The 10,781-nt window shown below is 37.5% G+C and overlaps 1 protein-coding gene across 1 annotated transcript; it reads right to left on the bottom strand.

Moving 5' to 3' along the window:
• Positions 1–778: 778 nt before the first annotated feature.
• On the bottom strand, positions 779–10,292 carry LOC117297798 (ribosome biogenesis protein BRX1 homolog). The gene is made up of 10 exons (XM_033780946.1): positions 10,275–10,292; positions 9,315–9,524; positions 7,114–7,225; positions 5,736–5,779; positions 5,259–5,329; positions 5,039–5,088; positions 3,019–3,143; positions 2,328–2,429; positions 2,002–2,130; positions 779–1,683 (listed from the first exon to the last, which is right to left on the bottom strand). The coding sequence occupies exons 1-10, from the start codon at positions 10,290–10,292 to the stop codon at positions 1,441–1,443; spliced, it is 1,104 nt and encodes a 367-aa protein (XP_033636837.1). The 3' UTR covers positions 779–1,440.
• Between the last annotated feature and the right edge of the window lie 489 nt (positions 10,293–10,781).

Raw genomic sequence — 10,781 nt, 5'->3', positions numbered from 1 at the left:
GTTCAAAGAACAAATCTACACCGCAAAGTAGATATATGGTGGATGGTGGACTAAATTGGATTTAGAGCCCACCACTAAAATTGTTCTAGCACTGCACATGGCGTTACCGCTAACTGCATTCTACCTCCTAAATTTATGCATAAATTTACATGTATGTAGATAACTCATTTTTAAAAAACTTACAAAACTAATTGAACACAAGAAAAGACAAAGCAGAGGCTCTTCCATGTCACATTCATCGACTTGTCTTCATTCCTAGTTACATCAAAGAATTGAATTTTAACATGTGTACTGTAATATTTATTGTACAAATTTGCAATTTCTTTGGAGAAAACTACCTTACTTTCCTATAATTGTAGAATAAAGAAAGGGACAACAAATTAAAAAGAATAATTACGTCTCATTTTTGAAAGGTTCTTGTTTCTTCTTTCCCCGTTTATTTTCCTTCATAGATCAACCCCCCCCCATAAAAACACCAAAATTTCTTCCCCATTTCCAAATGACATGTTACACATTTCAAACATGCCCCGTGGTGAAGGTCTTTGCTTTAAAGACACTGGACACCTTTGGTCATTGTCAAAGACCAGTCTTCTCACTTGGTGTATCTCAACATATGCACAAAATAACAAACCTGTGAAAATTTGAACTCCATTGGTCATTGAAGTTGCAAGATAATAATGGAAGAAGCACCCTTGTCACACGAAGTTGTGTTTTCAGATGCTTGATTTTGTTACTTCAGAGGGAGTTGTTTCTCACAATGTTTTCAACAGCTCTCCATTGCTTGCTACCAAGTAAGTTTTTATGCTAACAATTATTTTGAGTATTTACCAATAGTGTCCAGTGCTATTAAAAAAAGTCTGAACCTAGAATCCATATTTGAGGAGATATGTTGAAATAATGACATGTCCACCTTTTGAGAACCCATGCGCTTTTAGGAACAGTGTTCCAAGCACTAGATAAATAGACCAAAGAGCAGGATTTATTTTAGTTATAATATGTGGTACAAAACAACAGCTGATTTCTCTTAGATTTAATTGTTTTGGAACCGTTAGTTTGTTGCAATCTATATAAATGTAGGTAAACAATAAAACTAACATGTGAAAATTCCAAAAGATGGTTGTGTTTTTGAGATATCATTGACAATCCGGTGCAAATATGTCCACGCTGGAAGAATAAACCCTAAATGGAATACACATGAGAAGTGTTTTGACAATAATGCTTCACAGCTTCAAACCTTGAGGCATAAAAACTGATATCTTTTTACAAAACCACATTACTTCCAAGTGAACTATTTCTCAAACTGCTTTATACAATTGTAAGCTGATTTGGGCTTCTATACCAAAAGTACACCTTCCCTTTTAAAAACTCTTGAGCTCAGATAAAAAAGTCTGAAATTTCTCATCTCCTGACGCACAAAGACATGATACTGATATCAAGTTTCTATTCAACAACATCTCCTGTTTTTCCTGCTGCCTTCTTCTTTCGTCCGCGTCCTGTCGGCTCTTTCCTGAAGAATGCAATCTTTTCGGCTCCTTTAGCATCCTCTGGACGTATCGTATGGAACACCTCGTCCAGATTGTCCATCTTGAACGTCTCGGTGGGTCGGCGTTCCTCCCTACCCTGCACCGCCTCCTTACGCGTCTGATACTTCAAGGATAACTGCTTGCGTAATGTTCTTCTTTGCTGGGGGGTAAACAAAATATATAATATGTTATATTATGTTAGGGTGTTATAGATTGAAATTTGCATTGGGAATAAAGAATATTAATATTTTACTAATTGTTTGTTGTTTAACCCATATACACCGATGTGTGTTAGCACTGTATACTCAGTACTTTCCCGAGCTCTGTGGGCACCAAGGCAATGACCAGGGGGCATGGAGGCAATCGCCTTCTTTGCCTCCTTGAAGTATCAGGTCTGACAAATGGTACAAAGGAGCTGCTAGATATATACAGTTCAAATGCCAAGTTTACTGGTTTTGATACCAAAGTGTGTTCTTACCTCGTTTGGTGAAACATAATTTGAGTTTTCATACAAAGTTTGCCCTCCAATACTGCCTTTGAATATCCGAACTAAGTTGAGAACGAAACGAGGGCCAATTTCCACCAGGGAGCCATCCTCCTCCAAAATCTGAGCCGGAAAAAACCCAAATAAAAAACATGCGTTAATAAACAAAATTAACATGTGAAAGGTAACGCAGGAGCTAAAAATTATTATTTTTTTAAAAAACTTTATTGTAAAGTGCCCTTTGCAATAAGAAAATGGCCTTGCCCTTTCAACATGTTCAAAGATAAAAATCCAGGCCTATGCTAGGCTAAATACTTTACCTGATAATTACGAAACCATATTCTGTTGTCGAGTATTGAGAACGTGTAGACATGATCGTGGAATGGCTGACTCTTGGGATGCAGGTTGGGTGTACTGAATATCTGCCAACGGAAAAACAAAAGTTTTGTCAAATTTCAAATATTAATAACCATCATAATTAATTTTTAGTTTTTTTTGTGTTTGTAAAAAGCACTGAACACTATTGGTAATTACTCAACACAATTGTTGGCATAAAAACTTACTTGGTAATGAGCAATAAAGAGCTGTTGATAGTATAAGACATTGTGAGAAACAGCTCCCTCTGAAGTAACTTAGTTTTTGCGAAAGAGGTAATTTCTAACTCAAATAATAAAAGACTTCAGTTGAAGCCTTTTATTATGCATCTGAAAGCCCACAAAATTATGCAACTACATGTAGTGTGTTTTTTCTTTGATAAGTCTCTTGCAAATTCGATGACTAATTGAGCCCAATTGAGAAAACTGGTCTTTGACAATTACCAAACGTGTCTAGTGCCTTTAAGCGCTTTGTATCCAAGTTGTAGAAAGTGCTACTTATATATAAAGTTATTATTATTATTATTAATAATACTGGTAGTGGAAAATTACCAAGCATTTTGTAAGAAATGAAGTGCTAGGGTTCAAAATTTGTAAATAAAAACCTATATCTAAGTAAGTTAACTTTAAAACCCACCTGAATGAATAACTCTTTCAGAAGCGCAAAGTGTGGTTCACCGTCAAACTCTTTGCTGAAGGATAAAAGTGGTCTTGAACCTCGCAGGCAGTTACCGGTCAACTTTAACTCACTCATCGTGTGCACTGATAAATAATAATAAAGAGGGGATGCAATTGTTGATTTCAATTATCAAATAATCATAAATACCTCAGACAGTGGGGGTGTTTAAACCTTTGATAACAACCAGTGTTTATAACCGGTTGTGAGCGGATACTCTAGTCTTGATGCAAGAGGTTTCTTGTTGCATACAGGCGATGCAGGTGCTGTTGCTGAGTTGGCCGTGCTGTGTGTGCAAAGAAAACCAGATCGTGTTGCACCGAGACTATACGCGCATGCGCACGAACGGAAACTGTCAGAAATAGGCATGCAACACGGACGTCGTACATGTACATGTAACATGTACATACCATGGAGGTAGAAACATACAGAGCTCAAGCACGTCGGAAACGGATAAGTTTGACAGAGTTTCTTACTTTATTACACCTTTTAACCAAAAAGGTATTAATGAATGGGAATAAGAGGGGAGCTACTAGTTCTTTCACGGCCGTTTAAAACCTTGCAGGGTCGAATTGCCATGTGATACAGGCCTGAGCAGTTTGACGCTGCCTGTTTTAAACGGCTGTGAAAGAACTAGTAGCTACCCTTTTATTCCCTTAATAAATCACCAGGAGGGTAAACTAATTGGTTGAATTTTTAATAATTTGGGGTTGAGCCAGAATTGAACCTTGAACCTCCTTATTAAGAAGCTTTGTTAATTTGTGTAAATCAAAATTTTTCAAGTTTATAAACATATGGGCAAGGACAAGTGTTTAACTTGGTGATTTTAATTTATTTAGTCATAATGACAATCATAGACATTACTTATATAGCGCATATCACCTTAAGGTCCCTATGCGTTATAAAGAGAGAAAGAAATTTGTTGAAAAATGCCGAAAATAATGAAATTGACTGTGACAACATTGATTGAACAAAATGTGTTTTAACCCAGGTTTTAAATTAATCTGTAGTTTCAGCCTGTTTCACATTTTGAGAATAACTGTTCCAAAGAACAGTAAACTGAGGTAAACTGTTCCACTGCACAGCAGCGTTCTGGAAGGAGCGAGAACTATTGACCCAATTCACCTGACATCATCACCAGAATAATCTTGGATGCGCCATTTTGGTGGGCAATGTCACTGTGCAGTATTCCCTATTCAAATGTGCACATTTATTCAAATGTGCACATTTAAGGCGACACGGTGTTTACACCTAAACCTAGTGACCACCAAAATGGTAAATCGCCGCGTGTGCAACGGGTCAATAGGAAGTATTTGTGATACCTGGGGCTGACAGAAGATGTTTGTTCTTTGAACGCAGATTTCTAGCCGGTTGATAATTCTGAATTAGATCCTGGAGATAAGCAGGGACTAAACCATGAAGACATTGGTAAGTTATCTTAAGATCAATACGAGACCTTATTGGAAGCCATTGTGGTTGGCTTACACTTGATCTGTTCATACCCCCAAAAAAAAACAAGAAATAAATAATTTTAAAATCTTAAACATAAATGAGATTTTCTGTTTAAAGCCAGTGGACACTATTGGTAATTGTCAAAGACCATGCTTCTCACTTGCTGTATCTCAACATACGCATAAAATAAGAAACCTGTGAAAATTTGAGCTTGATTGGTCGTCGGAGTTGCGAGATAACTCTGAAAGAACAAAACGCCCTTGTCACACAAAGTAGTGTGCTTTCAGATGCTTGATTTCGGGACCTCAAATTCTAAACTTGAGGTCTCGAAATCAAATTCGTGAAAAATTACTTCTTTCTCGAAAACTACTCCACTTCAGAGGGAGCCGTTTCTCACAATGTTTTATACTACCAACCTCTCCCCATTACTTGTTAACAAGTAAGGTTTTATGCTAATAATTATTTTGAGTAATTACCAATAGTGTCCACTGCCTTTAAACTAAATATTATGTGTGAGTCTATGACTTACAGTTTTCAATCAAGAATTTGGCAGATGGTCCGTGAGGTACATTGGCAAACCTGAAATAAAAAAAACCCCAAGATTATTTAGGTTATTCAAATTATGAGAACCCAGGAAAACCTTCCATGAACAATTCAATAGTTTACACATGATCAAGAGAAAATATTTGACCATTTTCTGTGGTTTCAATCCGTTAAATATGATCATGTAATTTTAACACCACACTCACCACATGAAAAGATCTCTCTTCTTGCGCGACTCAAAAAATATACACTTATTGCAGTTTTTCATCTCACAAATCTGTAAACAATCAAAATAAAATAAAACATTACTATAAAGGATTGACAAGGATAAAAAATAAAAATTTTTAAAGAATTTTTGTATGAAAGCTTACTTATTATCATCATGAAGTTCAACCTTGACCCATTTTTGCTGAAATATATCCCACTCAAATGAAGTCATATTTGAGAAAAAAAATTCTGCAAAACCTAAACAAAAAAAACAACAGCTGATTTTAATAGTAAGAACAAAAATTAAGAACAATTTGTTTACACAAGAGATGAATAAGATTTGTTTACATGCTGTATTTGTAAGCAGAGCCATGAAATTGGGCCCATGTCCGACAGACACACAACTTTGTTGGAAATTGTCTTGCACAAAAATCTCTACGAATTTTAAAAAAGATATGAAGAAGCGGAAATCCTACCTCATTAATTTGTGCCATTCCAGCTCTACTGTTCATCTTCACATCTGAAAGACAAAATTCAATACAGAAGTCAGAATTTCAAATAAAAACACACACAATTGAAACTAACTGGGAATTTTTTTAAATGATTTGGGGTTGAACATAGAAAATTGACTAGAGCGGGATCCTGCACGCCATTTTGGGAGAGCGCCAGCATGTTTAACTAATTCAGAGGTAGTTGGTTCGAAACCCCGCTCTACTCTATTAATGTTTCAACACCAAATCACAATAAAGTTTTGCTAAAACGTGTGATTCCTCAACTTTATGAGGGTTTTTCCAATGGAAACTGTTGAATAATTTACACTCAGTAACAACCATTGAGTGATGCATGTTGTGGCCAAGCCATTTTGATTTAGAGCACTTGAATCAAGTTCTATGGACAATGGTAACAACCATTGAGTGATGCATGTTGTGGCCAAGCCATTTAGAGCACTTGAATCAAGTTCTGATGGTGAAGTCACCAGGGTGTGGGATGGAATCTTGGTCATGACACTTGTAGCCTATGATGCTACAGATCGTCGTTTTACTTAAGTTCAGGAATATGTTACTCAGCAATGAGATGCACCAAATTAACTGCAAAACTTTCTTTATTGTTCTTGATCCGCAGGTAGAATTACTTTATAATTACTGTGACGAATAAACTTTGATTTGACGATTGAGTTCTGATTGTATACAAGATTACTAATTAGTGTTGACGGTTGACTGGTGAAATAGAGGTCACAATTAACTTACTGGATGGCGGTAGTATTATACTGGTAGGTTGACGATAATTACTTTGATTAGATGGCGGTAGTTGGTGGTTGGTGTAGTCTAGTGATTGGCGATAGGTGATTTGGTGGATTGGTGGTGGTTCAATTTGCTGAGCTGCCTAGGTTTTGTGGCAACAGATGTCTCAAAATAATGGGTCTTGTCCTATATCTTGGCAATTTGCTGATGTGACAATTGTACGACAAAAATAAATGTGATGAAAAATCGCGCCCTCTATTGACTTTTGAAAAGGCGAGGCGCTGCACAAAAAAGGTAAACAAAAAAAAGAATATTCTGGCGGCTACAACACTTGTGTCCTTGAGAAATGACTGGATCAACCTCAGGACTAAGTAAAATAGCCAATACATTTGGATATTTCAATATCACACTTCCAGACTACTAGGGGTTGATCTACTCCTAGAGTAGAACTATGAAGTTTGTTCCGCTATCGTCAAGACTATACTGGAATGAACCTAATAGTTCTAGGAGTAGGGTTGATCTAGCATGTCTAGTGAGGCATTTTGAAGTGGCGCAGTGAGATCAGACACCACTAAGAACGAGGTTGGGAGAACCCTAAATAAATTGAACAAACCTTCTCTGGAATGAGGCATAAGTGTGCGGAGATCTATCATGAGATGGCGACCTCTGTATGACACACCTCGGGCTGAAAACACAAGTACTCTCTGCTTGTTTGTCCATTTTGTCTGCAATGTAAGTAATCATAAACGTGTAAACAAAAAGTAAGTCACCACAGTACACTATAATAATAAAAAGCAACAGGCATTACTTGGATGAATGCCAGTCAACTCGCCCCTAGCAAAGTCGCCCACTACAAATTCGCCTCCTCAGATACAAACTCGCCCCCCCCTCAAAGTCGCCCCCCTGACAGAGTCGCCCTGTCCCCATGTAAGCTTGAGCAATTAAGCCATTTCACAAAGCATGCAAAGTGATGGCACAAAATAGTTCACAGCTTGATGTTTAAATATCTTTGTTGCTTTCGGGAGAGGCTCTTATCTGCAAAAGTTGTAAAACATAAAAAAGTTGGTAAAAACATTTTCAAAGCAAGTAATTAATAAACTTATAAGGGAAATTAATGACCATCCTATCATCACCACATGCAATAAAGTAAAGTAAAATAAGTTTAAAACAATAAACATCCTATATCAATTGTCCCATCAATCATCATAAAGTAAAAACAAACTCTGTCAGTGGGCAAATTTGTGAGGGGCGACTTTCTGAGACAATGAGACTTTGAGTGTGAGAGGGGCGACTATACAATTTAGGGCCGACTTTGCTCTACTAGGAATCTAGGACTAAGTGGCGACTACGTGGGCGAGCTGAGTGGTTTCCCAGACCCAGGTTCACCATGTTCATGTGAACCAACCTCCCTGCGCTGCGTATTACTATTTGGAAAGGACGGTCGTACTACCACAACTCACGACAACTCATTACCAACAATTTGTAAATGGACTTTAATAATTAATAGAACATTTTTAACGGTCCTACTAAAAGCCGACAACTCGCCGACAACGCCGACAACAAGTCCAGAGCGCCGATAACTCGCCGCCAACAAGTTTTAATTACCTCAAAAATGGCCAATAAACCATAGATGTATTAGAACTATATGTGTTCTGTAATATAAACATAAAGTTAATAGAAAAACTTCACAAAAAGTGTGAATTTTTAACCAGAAAAAAACTTCACTTGCACGAAAAGCGGTCGGACGCCATCTTGGCTTAAAAACCGTGTTTGGACCAGACCATTATGATACGGGTAGATTTAGCACTTGTCAACAACAGAGGGCGGGCTTCATGTAAAGACCTTCACTGCAGTGTGCACAGTGCATGACGCCCGCCCTCTATTGCTAAGTCTGACTCACCCGCATCATAATGGACTGGTCCGAACACGATTTTAAGCCAAGATGGCGTCCGACCGTTTTCCGTGAACGTTCAGTTTTTTTTCTGGTTAAAAATTCACACTTTTCGTGAAGTTTTTCCATTAAATTTATGTTTATATTACAGAACACATATAGTTCTAATACATCTATGGTATATTGGCAATTTTTGAGGTAATTAAAACTTGTTGGCGGCGAGTTGTCGGCGCTCTGGACTTGTTGTCGGCGTTGTCGGCGAGTTGTCGGCTTTTAGTAGGACCCCATTTTTAATAACAGAAGTCAACAGTCAAATGCATCTAAATCACTTTCAAACTATTGAAAACACTGTATTTTTAATTGATTTTGTTTTTGTTTTACCCCGAATTTAGTAACGAACGGAAATAGCTTCAGTGTCTTTCGACATACCTGGACGATTCTATTAGACCGCATGGGTAATTTTTAAGGGCCGAGTTGTATATTTTTATTTTTGGTATTAATTTTAACTGCTGTATTTTTTCTCGTAATAACTAAAGCCGCCACTCTAGAATTTGGAGTAACTAGGCAAGATTTTAATAAAATATATTTGAACTCCATGAGAGGCACATAAATGGTAAATAATCATCTTGCATATTGTATCACCCCTGCGGTGAAATGGTCAATTGGATATTTCCGTTCGTTACTAAATTTGGGGTCAAAAACACTTTGTTACAATTAAAATAACATTTTTTTTCAACAGCTTGAAAGTGGTTTAGATGCATATGACTCTTGTGCATATGATACACGGTTGACTTATGTTCAAATGTTCTGTTAAAAGTGCAAGTTGTCGGTATTTCGTTAGTGCGACCCACAGCCTGGCCCAGGGGGAAAGGAAAGCAAACATTTTGGGGATTGTAACTCTAAGTCTAACTAACTCTACTTACCGGTAAATTTACGGCCGAACCTTTCCTTCTTTTGATTATGCCTGTCTCAGGTTTGCTTGTTTTTCTTTTCTTGTTTCTCATTAAAACCTCTTGTGCCTTGCGTTTCGCCATCTTTAGATCTTCCCAGCCAAAAATTGAAAAATTGTCTTGTTGAAATAAATACGGTAAACGCAAAATACCAACAACACGTGTGTGATTATTGCGCGCAGTCTTTAAAGACGCGCATTTATTTGCGCGTGGAATTTGCGATTACTGCGGGCGCGCAATTTCGACGTTCAAGTTGGGGAGGGGAGTGGCAAGGAAGGGGGTCCACAGTTACTTTCTTTTTGACGGAAGAAAGTTAAATTTTTCCTCAAGCCACTGCACCCACCTAAATGTATATGCTTGATTAAGCAGCTCAAGAATGACACTATCTTGTTGTGATGTTTTTCCAGCCGGTGAACAAATTACCGTATTTGCTTAAAAACCACATCTTTTCCCCCTATACCCAGTGAGCCCTCCATCATCAGAACAACAGGGTGCTGCTTTTCAACGTGTTTTCATGGCTTTACAGAGTGCGGCACAATAATAGAGCATGTATAAGCATAAAAACTTGCTAGTGCAGAAAAATACTGCTTTACAAAAACTGGTTACCAGCCAAAATTCCGTAAAGTTTCAAGCATTGTTGCAACTGGTGCCCCCCACTTAGTTTTTAGAAATTTGCTAAGCAGTATTGGACCAAAAAATAGTGTGAGCTACCAAAGAGCTACGTAATGTTTACAAAATACCACAAGGCCAAAACTGACTGGTTTGAAGTTGGAATGGACAAAATTGGGAGCATGCCGGGTAAAGCATGCAGGATTTGTATAATGTGACCTCCCGACGTTCTATAATGTTTTTATTATCTTCATAAGCATCTAATTTTACCAATGATACAAGCCTAGTTCACAACTGAAAATCTATGCACAAACTTAAAAGTACATGACTCCCAACAGTCATTTTTTTATGAAGTGAACGAACCCTTTTTGTCATTAAAATGTGGGAAGCGATATAAAAAGAAATTAAGAGGGCGCCCTTGTGATGAGCAAATTAATAAAGTTTGTGTCTTCAAAAATGACACACCGCGCAAATGCGCGACTTTGAAGATTGCGCTCAACCAGTGTCACTGATACAGTGCACCCAGACTACATTTCTTGTAAACGCAACGTGACTGAAGCAGGGTAGCTTGTTCTAATGTGAACCAAGGCTTAATATGGAAAGCCTGAGCAGCAAATATCTACTGCATAAATTTTGCATAATTATTATTTAGTTTGTTTTTTAAATGACCTGAATTGCTTTGGGAAGTACAGTTTGACAACTTCATTCTGCAAAATATATGACTGTAGCCAGTAAATATCTTTATTGTGAAAAGGAATTTAGACAACGTTTATTGCGGCAAGGGGAACACAAAAGATATTGACCTTAGAAAATTAGTATGCCGTCCACGCT

The sequence above is a fragment of the Asterias rubens genome, chromosome 12 (assembly GCF_902459465.1).
Source record: "Asterias rubens chromosome 12, eAstRub1.3, whole genome shotgun sequence".
NCBI classification, from domain to species: domain Eukaryota; kingdom Metazoa; phylum Echinodermata; class Asteroidea; order Forcipulatida; family Asteriidae; genus Asterias; species Asterias rubens.
The sequence above is the reverse complement of the archived record's forward strand: the minus strand, read 5'-3'. Positions and strand labels throughout refer to the sequence as shown.

Bases quoted from the DNA above. Each gene is read 5' to 3' on its own strand.
- LOC117297798 (XM_033780946.1), bottom strand. The intron at 3,144-5,038 runs GTAAGTCATAGA...ATTATTTATCAG, and splicing joins CAAATTCTTGATTGAAAACT to TGCACACGATGAGTGAGTTA. The intron at 2,430-3,018 runs GTGGGTTTTAAA...TTCCGTTGGCAG, and splicing joins TGAAAGAGTTATTCATTCAG to ATATTCAGTACACCCAACCT.